Source organism: Anguilla anguilla, chromosome 9 (genome assembly GCF_013347855.1).
Source record: "Anguilla anguilla isolate fAngAng1 chromosome 9, fAngAng1.pri, whole genome shotgun sequence".
Lineage (NCBI taxonomy): Eukaryota > Metazoa > Chordata > Actinopteri > Anguilliformes > Anguillidae > Anguilla > Anguilla anguilla.
Genome location: NC_049209.1, coordinates 54,239,052 through 54,261,551, shown reverse-complemented (window position 1 = coordinate 54,261,551; position 22,500 = coordinate 54,239,052). Strand labels below are relative to the sequence as shown.

The 22,500-nt window shown below is 43.6% G+C and overlaps 2 protein-coding genes and 3 non-coding genes across 6 annotated transcripts in view; 3 read left to right on the top strand and 2 right to left on the bottom strand.

Moving 5' to 3' along the window:
* The first annotated feature begins 165 nt into the window (after nucleotides 1–165).
* On the top strand, nucleotides 166–12,470 carry zgc:152891 (uncharacterized protein LOC767741 homolog). 2 transcript variants are annotated; one of them, XR_004767007.1, is made up of 15 exons: nucleotides 166–260; nucleotides 2,505–2,651; nucleotides 3,822–4,038; nucleotides 4,344–4,425; nucleotides 4,613–4,702; nucleotides 4,923–5,032; nucleotides 5,151–5,323; nucleotides 5,497–5,640; nucleotides 5,939–6,142; nucleotides 6,424–6,510; nucleotides 6,991–7,160; nucleotides 7,381–7,502; nucleotides 11,110–11,210; nucleotides 11,425–11,591; nucleotides 11,842–11,982. XR_004767007.1 is itself a non-coding variant. In XM_035434470.1 (15 exons), exons 2-15 carry the CDS (start codon nucleotides 2,505–2,507, stop codon nucleotides 12,019–12,021), a joined length of 1,998 nt encoding a protein of 665 aa, XP_035290361.1. In that variant the 5' UTR covers nucleotides 166–260; the 3' UTR covers nucleotides 12,022–12,470. The 2 variants fall into 2 exon arrangements, 1 of the variants encoding a protein (XP_035290361.1); XM_035434470.1 differs by having other exon boundaries at nucleotides 11,421–11,591; nucleotides 11,842–12,470.
* Nucleotides 12,471–16,657: 4,187 nt separating this feature from the next.
* On the top strand, nucleotides 16,658–16,739 carry trnas-cga. The gene has a single exon. It is a non-coding gene; the product is annotated as a tRNA-Ser (tRNA).
* A 2,570-nt stretch (nucleotides 16,740–19,309) lies between these two features.
* trnad-guc lies at nucleotides 19,310–19,381 on the bottom strand. The gene has a single exon. It is a non-coding gene; the product is annotated as a tRNA-Asp (tRNA).
* Nucleotides 19,382–19,502: 121 nt separating this feature from the next.
* On the top strand, nucleotides 19,503–19,574 carry trnad-guc. Its single transcript has one exon. It is a non-coding gene; the product is annotated as a tRNA-Asp (tRNA).
* A 1,317-nt stretch (nucleotides 19,575–20,891) lies between these two features.
* st6gal1 (ST6 beta-galactosamide alpha-2,6-sialyltranferase 1) overlaps nucleotides 20,892–22,500 on the bottom strand; it is a 16,521-nt gene continuing 14,912 nt past the window's right edge. The window contains exon 8 of the mRNA XM_035431614.1: nucleotides 20,892–22,500. This exon is cut by the window's right edge and continues 3,129 nt beyond it. The gene's annotated coding sequence lies outside the window, so the exon portion shown is untranslated.

Below are 22,500 nucleotides of genomic sequence, written 5' to 3'. Positions count from 1 at the left end.
AATGAACTGGTTGGTGAGTGTGCTTTGCTAACTTATTGGGTGTAACTACCTTCCACGACCAACATCATTTCCGTCATAATTGTTGAGTCAACAGAGCAAAACTTCCTTGTATCTGCTCTCTCCCGCCAGCGGGTACACCCACACATATAAAAACCGACCGCCGCGGACCGACCAGGCTTAGAGCTCTGCTCGAGGTGCAGGGTCACGCGCTGCGCTGCCGTCGCTACTGGAGTACAATCGGCTCCCACAGTAAAACCGAGGTAAGCATCGGTACTTGAGGACTGCATAGTCTGTGAAATCTTATCAGCGATCTGTTGCTTTCTGATCGGCACAGATGAGGGCATACAGCAGCCTTGGTCGCTGCTGCTGGGTTGTTTAGGCCGGCTGGTTGATGGGGTTGGACTGCACTGCAGCGCAGAAAGTTATAGTTACAAAGTTTAACTTGAAGAGCAATTCAAATAAATCCGGCGAAGCCACGTTCAGTTTTTATGCTACAAAGGATACCAATTGCTATCCGTCAGACAACTACTGTACAGTTTTAAGAAACAGCTCAAGACTCCTCTTTTAATTTAGCCTTCAATTAGCTTTTCTTTTTTCTTTTTATAACTCTTTGGTTTGACCGTTTTAATATGTGCTTTTATTATGTTTTAAACTTTACTGTTTTATATATTAACCTATTTTATCATTCTATACTTACTCTATTTTATCATGTTTTCCTATATTATATTTTATTTGAGTATGTTTGGAAAGCACTTTCAGCTGCATTGTAGTGGTTGAAAGGTGATATATAAATAAAGGTATTATTATTATTGTATATATTTAGATTGGGTCACCCGCCACTATGCATTTTGTCTCGTCCTGCTGCTAAGTCATTTTATGATTGAATATTTGCCTATTATTCATCCATCCATCCATCCATCCATCTAGTATCTATACCCGCTGGGCAGGGTAACAGGGAGTGCCGGAGCCTATCCCACCATGCATTGGGCAAGAGGCAGGAATACACCCTGGACAGACTGCCAATCTATCGCAGTATTTGCCTCTTAAAATTAGTTTATTGTTTGAAACCCAGATATACTCTTTTAGTATAGTTAGCATATCTCCCTATGAACAGTAACTCAGCTCAGTGGAATGCCAGTTCTCTGAGTGCAGCTCTGATAGTAGTTTTCAGTAAATAAAGGAAATACATTTTAAAATAAAGCTTTGTGGTAGACTGAAATATGGAACTGGTGGAACTTGCTATGCAGTGCTAACAGATTTGCAATTCAAATACAGATAAAAATGACTATAGCCTGCGTTTGTTCTTGTGCGACATAGCGCATGCAAATTCATGTTGGCTTATTACGTTTCATATCGTTACCATCACATTGTCTGCAGGATAGATGTGATTACTGTACAAGCCAAAAGTATTACGCCATCTGTGGTTTTTATTTTTTTAACTTTAGGTGGAGAAGGATTCAGTTAATTTACGTGCAATTATTGAATAACAAACCAACGTACAAACTTGTTTCAATGTCTACCTTAAAAAAAAAACACACAAAAAGATAAGTTTTACTTTAAAACAATCTTAGACACCTCAACATAAAGCCTCAACATAAAGCCTTCTCTGGCTTTAATTGCAATTAAACAAATTGTTGGAAGTCTATCCAATCATTTTGCAAAGTGTGAGGTGGAAGTGGGGTAGTTAAAGTGACTGAAATCTTTTAAAAGTTTTTTAAACCACACATAGTCTAATACCACTGGCCTGTAGTATAAGTAAAATAGGCACCAAAGTTGCAATATGGCAAAGAAGGTGTTTAGAAGCTTAGATGTGTGGAGCCAAGTTAACATACGGTGGCAAGGTTATTCCCAGTGAGAAATTGCAAAGAAGCTTAATATTTCAAGAAGCAGAGCTCGAAAGAGTTCAGTGCACACTCAGAAGGGTCCAGCTGATGGGGAGTGATGGAGAAGACCAGAAAGAATAAGTATAACATCTGAGGAACAAGACAAATGTCTTGTGGTGTCTAGAAAAAGAAACTGTCATTAACCCACACCACACTTACAGGAAGAGCTCATTGCAAGTAGAGAGAGAGACCAGTTTCTCAGATGTGTATCTGCAAAAAAAAAAAAAAAAAAAAAAAAAAAAAAAAAAGCCCTTGCTACGTGCTGTTAACAAGAAGTAAAGACTTCAGGGGGCCGAGCACCATCAACACTGGACCAAGAAAGATTGAGAAAAAGTAGATACTCATTAGGTGGTTAAAAAAGAAACTTAAGTTAGATTAGTTGTCAGTCAATTGAACTACCTCTCCTTCTCCCTCCCAACCCTCCAATTGTTACCCTCCATTTTCTGTTGCTCTTTGTGTTCTGCTTTTCAGACTCATTCGTTGCTGCTCTTTGTGTTCTGCTTTTCAGCCTGCAAGACTTTGTCAGACTCATTTGTGGTTGCTCTTAGTGTTCTGCTTTTCAGACTCATTTGTGGTTGCTCTTTGTGTTTTGTTCCCTTTTGCGCCACGCCGCCCCTGTAGATGGTGGTGTACGAGGTGACTCTCCGAACGTCGCGGGTGCCACGCTCCGGCTCTTACTGCAGCGTGCAGATCACTCTGATTGGTGCGCAAGGCGAAAGTCCGCCCACGTCATTGGACCACGAGTGCCAGTGCCTAACCCCTGGTTCGGTGAGTAGCATGAGGCCTTGAGTGAGACCGGCGATGCACGCTGCGTACAATCCATAATATTTCATCTGACTTATTCCTCCACCACGTAGTCAGGGTGTCTTCTGGCAAACCGTAGACACCTCTAAGGCTACATAGCTACATGCCTGGGTCAGTGCTAACCAACCCTGTCGCTGGAGATCTACCATCCTGTAGGTTTTTATTTCAACCCTACTTTGGCACACCTGACTCCACTAATTAGCAGCTCAATGAGATCTCTAGCTGTTGAATGAGGTGTGCTTTCTTAGGGTTGGAGTGTAAACCTACAGGACGGTAGATCTCCAGGATCAGGGCTGGTTTCCACTGACTCATGTAGTTTCACAGCTCATGAGTAGAATCAGCCTTAGAGTGGGTGTGTTTGTGTGGCAGGCCTGTGCAGTAATCAGCCTTAGAGTGGGTGTGTTTGTGTGGCAGGCCTGTGCAGTAATCAGCCTTGGAGTGGGTGTGTTTGTGTGGTAGGCCTGTGCAGTAATCAGCCTTAGAGTGGGTGTGTTTGTGTGGCAGGCCTGTGCAGTAATCAGCCTGAGAGTGGGTGTGTTTGTGTGGCAGGCCTGTGCAGTAATCAGCCTTAGAGTGGGTGTGTTTGTGTGGCAGGCCTGTGCAGTAATCAGCCTTAGAGTGGGTGTGTTTGTGTGGCAGGCCTGTGCAGTAATCAGCCTTAGAGTGGGTGTGTTTGTGTGGCAGGCCTGTGCAGTAATCAGCCTTGGAGTGGGTGTGTTTGTGTGGTAGGCCTGTGCAGTAATCAGCCTTAGAGTGGGTGTGTTTGTGTGGCAGGCCTGTGCAGTAATCAGCCTTGGAGTGGGTGTGTTTGTGTGGTAGGCCTGTGCAGTAATCAGCCTTAGAGTGGGTGTGTTTGTGTGGCAGGCCTGTGCAGTAATCAGCCTTAGAGTGGGTGTGTTTGTGTGGCAGGCCTGTGCAGTAATCAGCCTGAGAGTGGGTGTGTTTGTGTGGCAGGCCTGTGCAGTAATCAGCCTTAGAGTGGGTGTGTTTGTGTGGCAGGCCTGTGCAGTAATCAGCCTGAGAGTGGGTGTGTTTGTGTGGCAGGCCTGTGCAGTAATCAGCCTTAGAGTGGGTGTGTTTGTGTGCCAGGCCTGTGCAGTAATCAGCCTTAGAGTGGGTGTGTTTGTGTGGCAGGCCTGTGCAGTGACAGTGAAGGCGGAGGCAGCTCTAGGCCCGGTGGTGCTGGTGCGGCTGCGTTTGCAGGCCCGATCCGGCTTCCCCGAGCAGGACTGGCACTGCGAGGCCGTGGAGGTGAGCAGCTGCAGCATGGCCGGCCGCCAGGTACAGCAGTTCCCCTGCAATAAGTGGCTGCGGCCAGCAGATGGAGACATTGAGCTGCGGAACGGGCAGGGTAAGTAGCACCAATTGGGGGCAGGGCAGAGAGACAGGGAGGGAGACAAGTCAGAGATGAAGAGGAAGAGAGAAATGAGGAGTGAAAGGGAGAGAGGGAGAGGGTGAGGGTGAGGGTGAGGGTGAGGGTGAGGGTGTGGATGTGGGTGGGTGGGTGGTTGGGTGGGTGGGGGAGAAATACAGGCGAAGCCAGCGTGGGGTTTTTGAAAGTGGAAGTGTGTTTAACCTTTATAAGATTTATTTATCTCTCTCTCCCACACACGCAATCACACACATACATACACACACACACACACACACACACAGTTTGTACTGTGAACTCAGAGACTCTGCAGATACTGAAAGAGCACAGAGCCAGAGAGCTTCAGACCAAACAGCAGCATTTCAGGTAAGCCTCTTTTAAAAAAATCTTTCTTCATCCCTGTCTCTCTCTTTCTGTCTCTCCACCTTCCTTTCTTTTACTGTGTTTTCGTTCCTGTGACTTTACTTATTTTTGACTCCTTACACTTGCTCTCCAGACTCTGGTCCTCTCACTATCTACCTGACCATCATGCATTTCTTGTTCTGCCCTGTAGGTGGAAGACATTCGCAGAGGGAGTCGCAAGCTGTGTGGACTTTAACAGCCTGAAGCCACTGGAACCCAACCTCATTTATACTCGCCAGAGGTACCCCAAATCTTACTCATACTCACAAGAGGTACCCCAAATCTCTCTCGTACTCCTTAGAGTTACCGCAAATGTTACTTATACCCATAAAACATATCCCAAATGTCAGCAGTACCCTGAGAATCTCACACATATCTCTGTGTCTCTGAAAGCACTAAGGGGTATTGTCTGCTGTGACCCTGTGTGTTCACTGCTCATTTAAAGCCTTTCTCTCTCCCAGCCCGGGGACTGAGACGTACTATCTGAAGGGCTTTACTGACAGGAGCTGGAGCAGCTTCGAGGAGCTCTGCACACTGTTCACCTTCAATATCGGAGACAACAGCGCTGCAAGTAGGATGTACACGCACACACACTCTCTCTGTCCCTCACACACACACACACACACACTCTCTGTCCCTCACACACACACACACACACACACAGTTTCTCCTGCCCCCTCCCCATGCAGAGTTCGTTCAGTCCCACTGGTCAGAAGACTCGTTTTTCGGCTATCAGACCCTAAATGGCTGCAACCCCCTGATGCTGCGACAGATCCACCAGGTCCCGCCCAACCTGTCCGTCAGCTCAGACATGCTCCGCCCATTCCTGCCAGAGGGCTCCTCATTGGAGCAGGAGATGGAGGTGTGTCCACGTGTGTGTGTATGTGTGTGTGTCACTATTGAAAAGCATCTCAGGTACTGGGCACGCTCAGAAGACCACAGGGGCAGGTAATATAGCACTGCTTTTCGGAGCATTGCATCATCACGACATCATCATGACATCAGTGCGCTGCTGTGACCTGTTTCACTCTGCAGAGAGGAACCCTTTATATCCTGGATTATAAAGTTCTGGACGGAGTTCCGGTCAACAAGATCAACGGAAAGCAGCATTACCTTGCGGCGCCTCTGTGCCTTCTGCACTACAGCCAGCAGGGGGAGCTGAAGCCCATCGCCATTCAGGTACTGGCAGGGAGACCCAGCTCTGCTGGGGCCTGTAAGAGGGTCATCGTGATTTATCTGGGAGGGTGACTCTGAACTGGGTTTCGCCGCGTTCTCCTGATTGGCCTTTCCTCATCGAACGCCTGGCCTTTGCTCGCTCAGGATGAAAAATGTTTCACAAAATCTCAGCTGCCTTCAGCCATGCATCTGGCCACTCACTTTGAGATTTGATCCCAGTTTCCGGGGCGCGTCGGGGGGGGTGGTGGTGTGTGACCGGAAACCAGCGAGAATCACAACTGTCACATGTCTTGATTGACAGCTGCAGCAGACACCTGGACCACAGAATCCGGTGTTTGTGCCCTCTGACTCGGAAGCCGATTGGTTGCTGGCCAAGATGTGGGTCAGGTGTGCAGAATTCCAGTGTCACCAGCTGCTTATCCACTTCCTGTACACTCACCTGCTCGGAGAGGTGTACTGCACTGCCACCCTCAGGCAGCTTCCCGAAGTGCACCCGCTGTACCAGGTAGGCAGGGATGCCAGTGCTGCATTACGTCGCTCCCCCTGATCAGCTCCGAGCACATGGATGACTATCTGTGCTTGTATTCTTTATTCATGTTATCAGAAACAATTTAGAATCTCCTGCGGTGGACTGATAATCATGCCCGCAAGCTTTCTGCACAGGATGTGGCAACCTTGCCTGGAGAGACGCCTGAAGTTAATTTATTTTCTCATTGTGTCTGTATCTGTGTTTGTGTGTGTGTGCGCGTGTGTGTGGTGTATGTGTGTGTGTGTGTGCTGTATTAGGTGCTCATGCCGCATGTGTGGACCACTCTGCAAATCAACATCCAGGCCCGACTGTCACTCTTGGCCCCGGGTGGCGTGTTTGACAAGGTATGTGTGTGTGTGTGTGTGTGTGTGAGTGAGAGTGTGTGTGTGAGTGTGTGTGCCTGTGTGTCTCAGTGTGTGTGTCTGACTGCGTGTGTGTGAGTGTGAGAGTGTGTGTATACCACACTTATACAGAAGAGTTTTGATAGTCATAGCTTTGTTCATAATGTCAGGGTTCTACGCTTCCATTGTACGTCCCTTCTCTCAGACAGATTCACTGTGGAAGTATTCACTGATATCTCTGGTTGGGCAGCACTTTACACGCACAAAGCACGAATGGCTGAGGCTTTAATGTCATTGGCTTTTAAACCTCAAGAGTCACTGTTCATGCTCACTAAACTGTAATCATCTCAAATAAATTGTAATGGAATATTTGGCTTGTGCGTGTGTTTGTGTGGTGTGTCTGTGTGTGCGGTGTGTGTGTACATGCGTTTGTGTGCGTGTGTGTGTTTGTGGTGTGTGTGCGTGTGTGTGTGTTTGTGGTAGTTTGCTGCCGTCGGTTTGGAGGGGATACCAGTGCTATTGCAGAAAGGCACAGAGCAGCTGAGGTACAGCGCCCTCTGTGTGCCGGAGGACCTGAGTGACAGGGGCGTGGGAGGCCTCCCCATAAACTACTATTCCCAGGATGCACTAAGAGTGTGGGGTGCTCTACACAGGTAGGGAGTTATTGTTTGTGTGTCTGCAGTGTTGCTAGAGGTGATGTGCTGTGTGTGTGTGCGTGTGTGAGTTTGTGTGCGTGTGTGTGTGAGTGAGTTTGTGTGTGTGTGTGTGTGTGTGAGTTTGTGTGTGTGTGTGTGTGCGCACAGAATTTTTAGGGAGGATATTGATGTGTGTGTATGTGTGTGTGTGTGCCTGTGTGTGTGTGTGTGTGTGCAGGTTTGTAGGGTCCTGGGTGGACCTGTACTACCCGAGTGACAGGGACATCCAGCAGGACACAGAGCTGCAGATGTGGATCCAGGAGATCTTCACATACGGGGCCCTGGGACAGAGCGACACAGGTCACATCCTCACACACTGCTATCCGCATACTCACACACTCACATACTCACACACCGCATACTCCATACTCACACACCACATACTCACACACTCACATACTCACACACCGCATACTCACACACTCACATACTCACACACTGCATACTCACACACTCACATACTCACACACTGCATACTCACACACTCACATACTCACACACCGCATACTCCATACTCACACACCACATACTCACACACCGCATACTCACACACTCACATACTCACACACCGCATACTTCATACTCACACACCACATACTCACACACTCACATACTTACACACCGCATACTCACACACTCATACACTCACACACTGCATACTCACACACTCACATACTCACACACTGCATACTCACACACTCACATACTCACACACCCCATACTCACACACTTACATACTCACACACCGCATACTCACACACTCACATACTCACACACCGCATACTCACACACTCACATACTCACACACTGCATACTCACACACTCACATACTCACACACTGCATACTCACACACTCACATACTCACACACCTCATACTCACACACCACATACACACACTGTTGTCCACACACTCACACACCGTTACTCACCAAGAGCAGCAGCTTATCCTGGTGGTCCTGGAGATGGGTCCAGTGCTAAGGGGGCACAGGATCTGCTGGTTTTTTTTAAAAAAACAAACAAATAAATACAGCCTCCCCGTCGGGGAATTGAACCCCGGTCTGGCGCGCGGGAGCCGTGGATAGTTACGCTTAACTTCCCTTAACTTTTACCGTTCATTCTCAACGGTAGTTCTTAACACTACGGATGTAATATATTTTCGGCCGCACGTATTTTTTCGCGGCGCTGTTCCGTCCCGGATGCAGGAAGACCATTTTCGTCTCTGCCTTTACCTTTCCCCATTCATTCTCAACGGTTGTTCTTAACGTTGCCGTCCTGAATGAATGAACGACAGCGTATAAGCAAATAAATTTGAATATTAAATAAGGCGTTTTGCGGTTATTTTGTGGTACCTACGCTTCGGTAAGTCTTAATAATTTTATTACAAACAGGTTCCTGTTTTATATTGATGTCATCGAGGTATTCTGTCATTATTTCAGCTAAAAGACCAGTAGTTTCATTTTTCCTATTTGACTTCATTATTGGTTTTCACGTCCCGTTTGTTGGCTTGTCCGTACATAATAACACTTTTATGTGAGAATACTGCAGGTAAATGGGACATGTGTATACGTGCACGTTTGTGTCTCAATACATCAGCTATTATTACCGTGGCCCTGCAATCATATTAGGGTTTAATTTACAATATGTTTCATTTCCCCCTCACTATATTATTGCTGGTATCATCATCATTAATGGTATTGCCCCCTTTACATGTGCCTTGTGTAACACGTCACGGTCTGGACATACATTTAAAAAAAAATTATTATTATTACACTATTGCTGTCAAGGCAATAAGTAATGCCATCTCTAATTGTTCATTGTCAGTACTGTCATTCAGCCATCTTAACAAACTCTTTCCTATCTATATGTTTCTATACTTACCATTATTATTATTATTATTATTATTATTATTAGTCAGTTTAACTATTCAATATAGAACAGGACACAGTACAAATATTGCTGCCTCCACCTTCAGACAATACAGAATTTGTGTAATGCAATTCATATTAACTACCCCTCCCACCCTATCCCCTGGATTGACAGCACACAAAAAAGGGAGATCAGTGGAAAATCATTATAATAACAATAATAATTTTCATGTTGAGAATTTGATAATACTGGGTGATAGAGCTACACAAGGTTGTGCATCAAAATGGGAAAACATAAGGTCAAGGGCATAAAGAACCTACCATTTATTCAGCATCATGATGTACAGTTCCCATGAAAATATAAACCCTCCCCAAATTTTACTGTCCAGGTCTCTGTTTTAGAGTTAATGTTATTTCATTATAGCAAGAATTATTTGGTCATCAACTGTATAGGTCCACCTTGGCCTACCAGGCCCTTTGTGATTACTGAGCTCACCAGTGCTCTCGTTCTTAATGATGTTGCAAGCGGTTGACTTTGGTAAGCTTAAGGTTTGGCCAATGTCTCTGACTGTTTTTTCATATATCCCAGCCTCATAATGGCTTCCGTCCATTGGCATACCTTATAATTGTACTGAAGAAGCAATTGAACACACCTGACTAATCAGAAACACACGTGAAACCATTTGTCCTGAACATTATGGCACCCTGAAAATATGTACGTACATCCCCAATTCTAAAAAAGTCAAGACGGTAAATGAAATGCAAATAAAACAGAAAGCAGTCATTTTTAAACTTTGACTTGAAAAATATTGCCCAAATTTAATAAGCGTTATTAAAAGAAATGGTGATGTGACACAGTGGTAAACACTCGACTGTCCCAACTTTTTTGGAGCGTGTTGCAGTCAACAGATTTGAAATGAGTGTATAATTTCAAAAAACACAAGGTAAAACGTCAAATAATGTGCTGTTGTAGTGTTTTAAATATAGTACAGGGTAAATAAAATGTACAATATTTAACATTGTCACTCCCTTTTGTTTTTATTAGCATTTTCCATACTGTCTCGGCTTTTTTGGAATTGGGGTTGTATGTATGTAGAGAGCGCTGTTATTTCTACAGGGTGAAATCAAAATGTATTAAAATAATCTTTCATAAGAGCTGAGAGCTGATAGCTGCACTTTAACCACATGTAAATTGTTTGATTACAAATCTAAAATTATGGGGTACAGAACCAAGTAAAGAAAATACGGCTTTGTCCCTAACGTTATGGAGCTCACTGTATCTAAAAATATAATTTCTGCTTCAGAAGTGGCCCATGAAGTACTTGGCAAAAGCAGACCAATGCCAGTGCTTCTCTTAACACCCAAGCTCCAGGAGCTCGAGCTTTAGGAGACCCAGCAGCCGCGGCAGCACGCGACTGCAGGGAGTCCGACTGCATGTGTGCCAGTTGTCACCTTGCAGCCTCGGTAAATCCGCCTGCTCCAGTCCCAGCCCCAATCCCGTTTCATGCTTGTGCATATCAACCCTGCTAATACTGTTGCGAATGAAAATACAAATATAACTTTAAATTTATACTTGGCTGTTGTTGTGTTTATTAAGAATTGTATCATGTAATGTTGTAATCCTATTTGTACTGTTGCAATAATTGATCCGATGTAAATACTTTGATAACTTTATATGTATTGATTTGGCACAAAAGATTTCCTGATCCTCTCCATAATAAAATGAGGTGGAGAACAAATATCATGTTAATATCAAACCTAAAAAAGAAGAAGCGATATCTGAGACACTTCTGTGAAAAACAAATCAATTGTGAACGATTATTAATTTGCCCGCGGGTGGATTCGAACAGTCGTTTCCGTGGGACGGCGTTACACCTATACACGGCTGGCCCCCGCGTGACAGGCGGGGATACTGACCACTATACTAACGAGGAAAGACCTGTCACCTAAATTGACCTCTGGCCCCATGAAAGCACATAGGGCTCAACCCCTTGCGTACCTCCAACAGAACTGGAGTTTGATCTTACGCTCCTGTCTCTAGGCTTTCCTCAAGCCTTCCAGTCAAAAACGGAGCTCAGCAAGTTTGTTACCATGGTGATCTATAGCTGCTCGGCGCTGCATGCTGCTGTGAACTTCTCCCAGGTGAGAAAAGGGACTCCTTTTTGTCTGCTCACTGATTCATTAGAGTTACACACTGGAATGTCGTAAAACGGGTCAGAGAGGGACGACTGATTAAGTCAAATTAACCCTGAGTTTGCATGAGCTTCAGGCAGACCAGAGGCCACTTCATCCACTGTCAGATACGGAACACCACCCGTCCGGTGAACTGGGCTGGTCTGTTTGTCCACTCAGACAGATTTTAGCCTGTGGATGCCAAACTGCCCGGCGGCCATGGCCTGCCCCCCTCCGCAGTCCAAGGGCTCCGTGAGCAGGGATGACCTGCTGTCCATCCTGCCCCCGGCCAACGCCACCTGCAGCATCCTCACCACCCTTACCTTGCTGTCCCGACCATCCCTGGACTTTGTGAGTATGAACCCTACCCAGCTAACCACACACCTAACCCAAACAGCTTACTAAACCCAGCCATCTTAACCCAGCTAACTGATCCCAGTGATCCCAACCCACCAACCCAACTGACCACACAACTATCCCAACCCAAATATCCCAACTCAGCTAACCAAACCCAGCTAACCACAAAACTATCTCTCTTTTCTTTCTCATTCTCGCTTTTCACTTCACACAACCCATCTCCCTTTCACTTTCCCTTGCCAAGGTTCCTCTGGGCCATTACCGTGAGGCCCACTTCAGCAGTGGTGCCCCCCGGAGGCTTGTGGAAACACTGCAGATAGAGCTGAAAGTCGTCAGCAGGGAGATTGCGGAGAGGAACCACAAGCTGCTGCTGCCATACCCTTACCTGTCTCCAGATCGCATTGAGAACAGTGTGGCCATCTGATCACCACAGGAAGTGGCCCACAGGAAGTGTGACAACACTGTAGCAATCTTTATCAACCCCACACAACTGCATGCTTTTATATATAACATTCAGATATTTACAGACAGCCATTACGTGCTAACTTGTAGCTTTTACAGATTTAAATTTCTTTCTTTTGATGCTCAGCTCAACCGAACGCATGTGTTGCATGTTGCAAGAATGATAAAAGTTTGGGCACATTTTCCTAACTGATTCCTGAACAGGATAAATAACACTGGACAAGAGTGCAATATCATCCACACAGTCTCAAAGAACAGGGAGGTACCCAGGCGTCTGTCCAGACCACAGGATCTATTTGCCAAATCTCACAGTCTCAGGCTTACTGTTTCATGTACAAGTTTACTCTTTTTATTATACATGTAATGCTATTGAAATTATGGGGAATAAAATGTTTTGGAATTGGAAGTATTCGTCTTTTTTCAGTGCCTGTTTATTGCTGGACCTGTACAGGTGTGTGGTTAAGTTCTGACTTAGAAACTGCAAGGCCAGGTGTAAACTAGGTCATCACTGCACATCCACATATTCCTTGTACTGGTTAGTTCATGATTTCATGAAGTTTGTGTAAGATCATTAGTATGTATGAAGAATGAATAGAACTGCTATCACCGAAAATACCTTTGCATGGAATAAAAGCCTCTACTTTGTAAGTTTCAGGTAGTTAATTTCAGAGGCCTAGTTTGAGCAGTGTATGTTTCTCCTTAGTAGCACAGAGAACTCTGTGCTGATCCTCTCAAATTAATAGAATTTTATTTTTGGAACTGGAGCACACCTCAAAATCAATGCACACCAGCCAATGAAAAGTTTTTACACCATCATGTCCAATGTAATGTTTTTGCTTAAACATTACCACACCCAACAGTCTGATTTGTAGTCATGATGGAACACAAGTTCCAACACAAGACTTAATCTCAGTAAATGGCAATGGACTTTAAAAAACATTTGACTGCTACACAGTAAACTACACTGCACCAACTTAAGCACACATATTTCATGGATACTTGTATACATGTATACTTTTTGGCCAATCGTTTTCGTTTGAGACCGTTATTGTAGTTTCAATGTAACAACTTGTTAGCTACTTACTTTTTAAAAGCACGTAACGGCTTTGAAACTCACGGTTGCGGTATTAATGGGTGTACTTTATCTCTTCGAATAAAATGTGAATCTGTCTTAGGTCTAAGTTAAAAACACATTATTTTCTGCAGAAAACGAAATGGGAAAAAATGTATTGGAAATCTGCCAAGGGAACCCATGGCTCAAAAATGCAAACTCACTTCCGTTTTTTGGCTGGACCTCAACAGTGGGGCCAGCCCTACAAATGTGAATGTCTGTGAGTGACTGACTGACTGACTGACTGAGTGATGAAGTTACACCATTGGTCGGCCGAATCACGTGTGTTAGGTCCAGTCATATACTAGGTTTTAACCTGGTCTTGTTAGGACTACAAACTGTAAAGCTTTCATTTTATGTTTAAAATCTGTCAGCAACACGAATAACTATTTGATTCTCGTTGGTCAATCACTGTTTTTAAAATTAATGTTGAATAACCATTCATTACATTTTTTTATTTTTTATTTCTGTTCCTGAAACGGAAAACAATTGACCAAAAAGTACACAGATCTTTATGTGGCGGGGAAAGTGTGATAGGATTGGGTTTGGAGAGGATTAAGTCAGAGATTAATTTTATGAACAGGCAAGGTTGGCAACTGTTTTAGAGTTTTGGATAACATGATGACAACTGGAATTCAGTCAGACGCCTCCCGCCCCAGTCACTGGAATCGCCTTTGATTTAAAGACAGAGGGGTATCGATACTTATTTCATAACTTGCGTTTTTGGGAACCAGCCGAAAAATCGCAGTATCATTGTTGAGAATCTCTGTTGACAAGCAGACCCTACCTTGGACAACCAATCGCCTGCAGCTGCGCAAATTTAAACTGTGCCGTCGCCATATTTAAAACGAATGTCCAGTTCGGTGTAAAGAGCTCACAGTGGTGGAGCCGCGCCCAGTTAGAGGTACAGATAAATGCTAAACGTTAGCTAGATAACTCTGCAGTAACGTTGACGTCGTCTGTCAGGCTTCAGTCACAAAGTAGAACATTAATTTCACAAACGCATATAACCTCTAAGAGAAAATAATACATTTCTTCATCTCACGCCCTTAGCTTGCAAGATAATGTACTAGTCTAACGTTAGCTGGCTGGTTAACTTGAGCTAGCTTGAGTTGATGCTTCCTAGCGGTAGGTCGCTTTAGAAATGAAATTGAATTACGTTAGCTAGTTAGTCTAACTAAGTTCGCAACTAGTTTAGGAGGTTGTTGATGCTTGCTAGATTGTATCCCTAAACAAGGCTACCGTCGGCCTACAATACATTAGCGTGCTAACACTAGATGTGTACGATACCTTTCGGGCAGTTAGCTTGCAAGCTAAGTACCTAAACGATCCCCAGTAGACTGCAGCGTTTTTGTTAAGTTACAGCAGTAGCTTGTATGGATTTAACGCTGACTGGCTCTCGTTATATTTGTCTTGTTGACAACAGAGTAATATAAACTGAAGACTGCAATTGGAACTGCTTAATAAACTGCAAGTTGTATTGGAAAAAACCCTTTGGATGGCTGCCAGAATGCCAGGCCGCGTCGGGCCTACGGGGGACTGCTGGTCGGACAGAATGCAGGTGCTTCTCAACCGTAAAACCAGGTGAGCGCGATACAGTGTGGTGTGTTTGCATCTTACATTTGTAATACTCATTTTTATGCATTTGGCTGAAGTGCTATTTCTGTGGTTGTGATCCCACATTTCGGGCGCTTTCACACGCGAAGGTTCTATTCCCTAATATCGAACTTAATCCGAGAGCTTTGTTTCGTTTTTAAACTGGCCTGGTTTACTTTCACAAGGACAAACAATCAAAGAGTCCAGAACTCGTGAACAAAGCCATTTGTTTGGAATTTTCGTTTATTTGACATTTGAAAAAATATTTTTAAATTTTTAAATTTTTTAATTTTGTATTTATTTTGTGAATCCAATTTATTTTTTGAGTCTACTTAATACTGAGTGCAACCACTATCCAACTTTTTTTTGAGTGTAGTAGGGTTCTGTAGCCTATATCTAGTGTTGGGCAGAGCTATCATATATGTGAACAAAGAAAAATCCCAGTTTTAGATTTAAAACACCATGATCCATTGTGTATTGAAAGTGAAATTCCCTGCCTAAAATGCATTGGCAAAGTTTGTTACTATTACATAAAAATATTTGCCAAATTGTATAGAAACCTATTTTGGCTTGATAGTAAAATCTTAGATCTTAAATCTTAAATCTAGACCAGTATTGCATCTGGGAAAAATCTCAGCTTTAGATTCACTGCATTATCCTTTGGCAATTGAAAGCAAAATTGCCAAAAACGGACCTGGTTTATTGTGTCACCCACCACGATTGCACCAGGTAAAATGAATATGCTCAGTCATATTACTGTCATATAATAGTGGGCATTACTTGGCCATGGAACTTTGAGTGCACAATGTCTGTGTCGTGAATGAGAATACTTAATGTGACAAAGCTCTCAACAGCAGCAGATTCGTCACATTTCATACCAGTCGAAGATACCTGTCTGCCAGGCAGAAGCCATAGGAAAAAGGGATGAAAACAGGAAGAAGTCGATTTTTAACTGATGCATTTTTAAAAATGAAACGCAGTCACACAGCATGGCCTCTGTAATCAACTGGTCAATCGCATTCGACGTATTGGGCACCCCTGTTCTACACAGTGCCTGTTTTTTTGAAGCAAGACATTTCCTGTTGTGGTCATTTACATTCCTGGAAATGTTTGTTTGTGTATGACTTATTTGAATGGTTCCACAATGGTTTTATTGGGAGCTTTCAGCTCAGGTTCACAGAACTGTGTTGCATGATCCTGTCAGCACTACATTTCTTCCATTGTGGTCCCATGTAGGTGGCTGTATGGATGGCTGTGCAGTGGTATGGTCCAGTCTTTGGAATGGAATGGAATTCTGGTACTTTCTTTGATTCTACAAGTGTGCTTGTAGAAACTTTGTGGTAACTACTTCATTCTGATATGTAAAAAGGTTCAATTTGAGTGAGGTTTAGATTCTAAATTTGGTCAGTTGGCTGATTGAATAACTAAGGGGGCAATTACTTTTTCACATGGGTGATATGGTTGTTTGATAAACCAACTCATTAAATAAATGAAATAATTAGGTGTTTACTAAGTTTCCCTTTGTCTAATATTATGTAAAATATATAATTTTATTTAATATGCTTTCTTTAATGCAGAACATTCATCTTGGAAAAGTGACAGCAATGTTGGACAAATTTCTAAATGTTTGAAAAAGTGACATTTGAAAATTGGGTCATATCTGTCTGAACAGTGTCTGGGTACAAAAACGGAAGTGTCGTGGCACCTTCATTCTTGGGCTTAACTTGTTTGTTTTTTCGGGTTTCATGACTAGTTTTCTTGAGAAGCTGTGACGACCTGAAGCCGCGGGATTTTTGTTCAGAGCTGAGTCACCGGGACCGTCGCGTTACATGTGATTTTGGTGGCGCTGAATTGCTGTTTATATTGGTTCTATGGGTCTCGTTCCTGTGGCGCTGTGATGGCCGAGAGGTTAAGGCGTTGGACTCGAAATCCAATGGGGTTTCCCCGCGCAGGTTCGAACCCTGCTCGCAGCGAATGTTCCTTTTTAAACGGCTTTTACCGTTAGATGACGTTAGTGGCACGTAAATACGCCTGCACAGAAAAAAATTGAAATGCCCCGCAATTTTATGTCTTAGAGAAAAGCGGACCTAAAAATTTATACGCACCTAAAAATACACACAAGGAAATGGTCGCGCAATTTTGTCAACCTTGGTATAAAATTAACTACTCCAATAGGGCTTGTAAGTCTGACGTAACGCAAAGCAACACCATTTCCCGTGAATTTTTGGATCAAAGGCGAATTTCCATATGGAGAAAATGAATGGGAGAGTAACATAGCCGTACTTGTCACAGTCTGTGATTTAAACTGGCGTTTAAAATTTGACGATTTTATCCGCAGACATATCTCTCGTAAATGGCACTGGATCCACGTAATTCCGATGCCGCTTTCCAACCGAAATAATTATTTTGCTAACAGCTAGCTAACGCTGCTGAGAATATATTGTTTACGTCACAGCTGAAGTCACAGGTGCCGTGGTGAGGCTTTTCCAGTAAGTCGAAGCTAGCGTGCGCCAGGAAAAGAAATTACAGTACTCAAACAACTTAAGGAAATTACTAAAAACAACCGCAGCAATAACAACAGAAATATTTACAACTGTACAGAATAAAAAACGTATGAATTATAGCACTAACGGGTCACAGCAAACGACTTATGAGCGTGAATGGTACCTGCAAATACAGCCCTGTGTGTGATGTTGTAATTGGGCGACGTGGTGGTTATTAGAAGCTATTTATGTCGTTATGTCTATTTATTGTTTGAAGGTAAACTAGTTTGAGGAGAACTAGTATGTTTCAAGGACATTTAAATAAAAGAAATGAACACACAGTAAGCATAAGATCCTTTGCACGCTTTAGAAGCTTCCAATAAACTTAAGTGAAGGACAAAACAGTTTTCTAAAGTTAGCTTTTGGTGGCTAACAAGCTTAGGTCATTAATATTACTACCTAGTTGGCCTAAATGAGTAGTCACCATTGGCGTTCTGTATGGTTACTTGCATCTTGGTAATTATTATTATGTTTTGTACGAGAAGCATTTCTGTGAAGGCTAAGCTAGCGAGAAGGACGCATTTGCTTCTGTGGGCCATATTTAGCACTTCTTAGATGACATTTGGAATTATTATTTGAACTGAAAATAGTATTGCCTATTCAACAGTTAAGTATTCAACTAGAATGTAAAGTTTATGAATTGACTGAAGTGCAGTTGCTTCAGCAGATGCTTGGCTTTTACCAGACAAAGTATAAATTTTTTGGTGACAGACTCCACTGTGACGATGATGCAACCACCATCATAATGGCAGCATGTGATTTATAATTGAGTATGCATGGTTTGAATGACTTTTTCTTGAGTTTTTCACCTGCCTTGTAAACGATTGTTCTGATAACTAATTTAATTGGGGTTTAGAAGAAATAACTGGCTGACCATATTGAGAAATATGTTTTTTCCTGCATTTTTTATGTGTAATTTAGGAGTGTACGCAAAGCTTGTTTGTATTTGTCACAAAATATAGAAACTCTTCAAGGAATAAGGAGCCACAACTAGTATTAGTCTACAGCTATAGTATGGTACATGGCGCCCTCTTCTGGTGGAATGCAGGACATTAATAAACTTTGTTTCTTCGTTTGTATGCATAGTCTTGTATGCATACACCGTAATTTCCATATTATTAACATTTGTGTAATAACTGCTAAAAAGTCCAGATGTTCTAGTTGTGTTTCACCACACATGTAACTGCATTATGGCCATTTGCTGAAAATAACGAGTATTAAAGTACTGTAGCAGAAGTGTTAGTTAGGAGGCTTATTGCCTCAGATTAACTTCATTTAAAAATATATACTAAAGTTAACCACCAGAGGGAGCCAGCTGCCTACAATTAGGCAGACTGTTCACTATGGCCTGTACGATGAAATGGCTAAAAATGGTTAAATGCTGATAAAAAGTTTTTGTTATCTGGTGAATATCTTAGTTGCAACACATTACATATAGCGCAGAATTTTTGTGGTTAGGGGTGCGATATTTGTGAAATTAGAAAATATTAATATTTCTTGGTTATGTAGACTGGATGAGAAAAGGCGACTTGCTTCATGACACTGAATCCGGTTTTATCAAAGAAATGATGCCCAGGTTACTCGCATGATGGAGTTACTTTTAGTAACCCTATGAGTAACTTATTGAATTAACTATTCATAGTATCAATAGTATCAATAAATTGATGTATTCCATCCACTAATTAATAATAAGCCATGTTTAATTTCAGCCACTAGATGGGACACTCGTTCTTAAAATCAGAAATTTGAATGCTTTGACTTCAATAATTTATTCCAGAAATGGAGAATTGTTTGTATGAAACTCAGAGCCTTCTGAATTAAAGTTACATTGTAGATGTTCAACATGGAAACCAATCAAAAGTTTTTCCAATACCAATTATTTTCAAGTATTAAAATCAAATCAAATATAAAAAAGCAAATACTAGTCCTAAATCTCAGATAATATTGGAGAAATTGTCTGGTGTGCCAATGCTTCATAGAACTCTAAAAAGTAAGGTAGCCTCCCCGTCGGGGAATCGAACCCCGGTCTCCCGCGTGACAGGCGGGGATACTCACCACTATACTAACGAGGAGTGACCTGTTTGCCCTTTAGGCCTATCTCAAAAAAATTTTAGCCAAAGACATGCTGTGGTATGAAAATGGCAGTCATGTGACATGTTTCTGTTCCCTTGATCTATGTAGGTGGTATGTCCTTCCTCGTTAGTATAGTGGTCAGTATCCCCGCCTGTCACGCGGGAGACCGGGGTTCAATTCCCCGACGGGGAGATACTTTTTTTTTGTCTGACTGCCACATGTACACTTCTTATGCAGCCAATATCCACTAGAGCAGAACTTGGAGGTGCTCTCCCAAGTCTCTGTACGAATCTCTGTTGGCAGTGTGTTTACCATAGTCTGCAGAACAATATGAACAAAGTCACTGAAACGTCACCCATTGACTCTCCATGGGCTTGGTGAAAAGGGTTAGGAAAGCCCGGGAAGTGTGGTTTGTGGGTGCCACCATGTTGTACAAATTGGAGCCAGAGACTGCACAGTAGGGACATGAAGTGCAGTTGTCCACTAAACGTGTGCAATACAGTGACTCAGCAGTGATGCAGTTTTGTCCAGTTGTTTTGTGCAGTAGTTGCGGTTATTAATAGTGATAAGTATCAATACAACGCCTTAAAATTTGTGTGTGATGTGATACACAGGGTATCTGTGAATAGGTTGGATTCAATAAATATCTTACATAGCGCGTATTATCATCAGGGATTATACATTTAAAGGAGGTGTTATCACCGGCTTAAAGTTTATACGACGCGGATCAATAATAACGTTATGTTGTTTCAATTATTGTGGATAACTTACACGTTTCAGTTTCACCAAAAAGATAGTTAGTTCCGTATGGTCTAGTGACTTTGAACAACGGCTGCTAGAAAGCGGAGCTGTGTACATCAGCAGCTTTTCCGTCCCTGTGGGCATGGGCGAGTCGTTGCTCCAGAGACAGGCTCTTGTACCTCACTGTCGTCTCCTTGGGTGCCCGATCTTCATTGTTTTGATTTATTTGATGTCCTCGTTAAAAAGAAAAGAACAACGGCCTCCCCGTCGGGGAATCGAACCCTTTGCTCCCGCCTGACAGGCGGGGGTACTCACGTCACTATCTTGGAATGTTTTGTGATCTTGGCAGGTTTCTAGCATAGCACATGCTTTAGACCAGGGTTAGATTCCCTGACAGGGAGGATTATCTTTTGATTATTGTGATGATCTAATGGATTTAACATACACTTTACAGCACAGCATGTGTTTCAAACGGTACTAAGGCTTTTTTTCTCTTATCAGTGAATATTGAGATAAGACTGAAGCAGTGCTCACTGAGAACAGCAGGGGGCCATGCAGAGTCATGTGGTGCGACTGTTGCCTAGAAGGCCCATAGTGTTAGCCTCAGTGAAACCACCTCTGTGGTATAGAGTGAAGAGAGCAGTCCAGCCAGGGGACCTGCCTGCCTGCTGGGTACTGATGGCGGAAAGCTGACCAACACAGCTGCTTTAACACAAACGGACAAAAGGACTATTTTACAAATCTTTCAGTGTACTTCTTTATTATTAGTTCACCCCCCCCCCCAAATATGATTATTTAAATATAATAGGTTTTGCATTTGTATTTTTAGCATTCCGGCCCTAAGACACAGACAGCAACACACAGGCATGGCGCACAGAGCGGGCTAACGTCCTGCTAACATTGTGGTGCGGTTCGGGAGCGTTACCGGTGAGGGCAGGGGGTGCAGTGTGCCAGTGGGGAGAGCGGCTGGGTGGAGTGTTGGAGCAGCTGGGCTGGCTGCACATGGGGTACTCACACTGCCACACCAGTTAAAACACGACAGGGAGACATCACGCGGACTCTGCGGGACGGAGCGGGAGAGAGCAGCGGCACGATAAGCCTTCCGCTGCCCTCAGCAGTACAGTTTAACCTCTGCTGATCAGTCGGGTGCAAACGAGCTCTTCGGTTACCTGGAGGCAGTGTGTGGGATGAGCACAAGCTGCAGCCTGCCATCTAATGGCCAGCAGGAGCACTGCAGGCTGTCAGGAGGCATGCAGCTGTAGTTCATTACTCAGTGGGCCAGTGTTGTCTCTGTTTATGTGTGTGTCTGGAGCAGGGAATATTTACATGTCCTGGGACTGGCAGCCTGGGAAGGCCTGTGTGCTCAGGTGTGAGTCAACACCTGGGCACCAGGGATAAAAGAGCTAAAGAGCAGGAGACCAAAACCATGCAGAGTCTGCCTCTGCATGGCCCAACAGGCCTGAACAAGACTGTAAAGGGCTGAACAGGGCCGAACCGGGCTGAGCAGGGCCAAACAGGGATGAACAGTGCCAAACAGCGTTGAACAGGGCCCTACAGGCCTGGACATGACTGTAAAGGGCTGAACAGGTCCAAACAGGGATTAACAGGGTCGAACAGGGCCAAACAGAGATGAATGGGGCCGAATAGGGCCAATTGGAGATTAGCAGGGCCAAACAGGGATGAACAGGGCCAAACAGGGATGAACGGAGTTATCATGAATACAGACAAGGTGTCATGAAGCAAAAAAGAGACCCAGCTGGATAGTTCAGCATTTCCCCATTGTCTTGCCATGAGAGGGCTGCATATCAGAGTGTAGATATGTGTAATCTGTAATCTGCCTATTGTTGGTCCTGGCTGTGTGAATCACACAGTCAGCGCGACTCTTCCGGGAATCAGACAGGCGCTCGGCTTTCCGTGCTGTCGCTATTACCTGCTGGAATCTGGCAATAGGGGCACTGCCACTGCACGGGAAAGTAAGAGCTGAGTGACTGAGTGTGGAGTGTGAGCTAGGCAAGCTGTCCCAGGCAGGGCCAACTACTCCACTCATGACGGGTATAATTATGACATCACAAGATTGACAGCTGAGCTCTCTCTATGCTCTCCTACAATCAGGGCTGTAAGAAGGGCAGTTTAAACAGGTTCAGTATATTCTGCAGCAAATGCAATCTGATGTAATTTGACACGTCTGGAAACAAAGGAAATTGGTTAATTTTTTTTGAACATGATAAAATAAGTTATCCATCCAATAAAAGTACAACTTAAAATATCGTAATAAAATATATATTTTCCCTTGCCTGAGCAGGCAGTTTAGTGCGCGTATGTCCAGTATTGTATGTTCCAGTCTTCACTCCAGTTGGATCTTCAACATGCAAAAAAA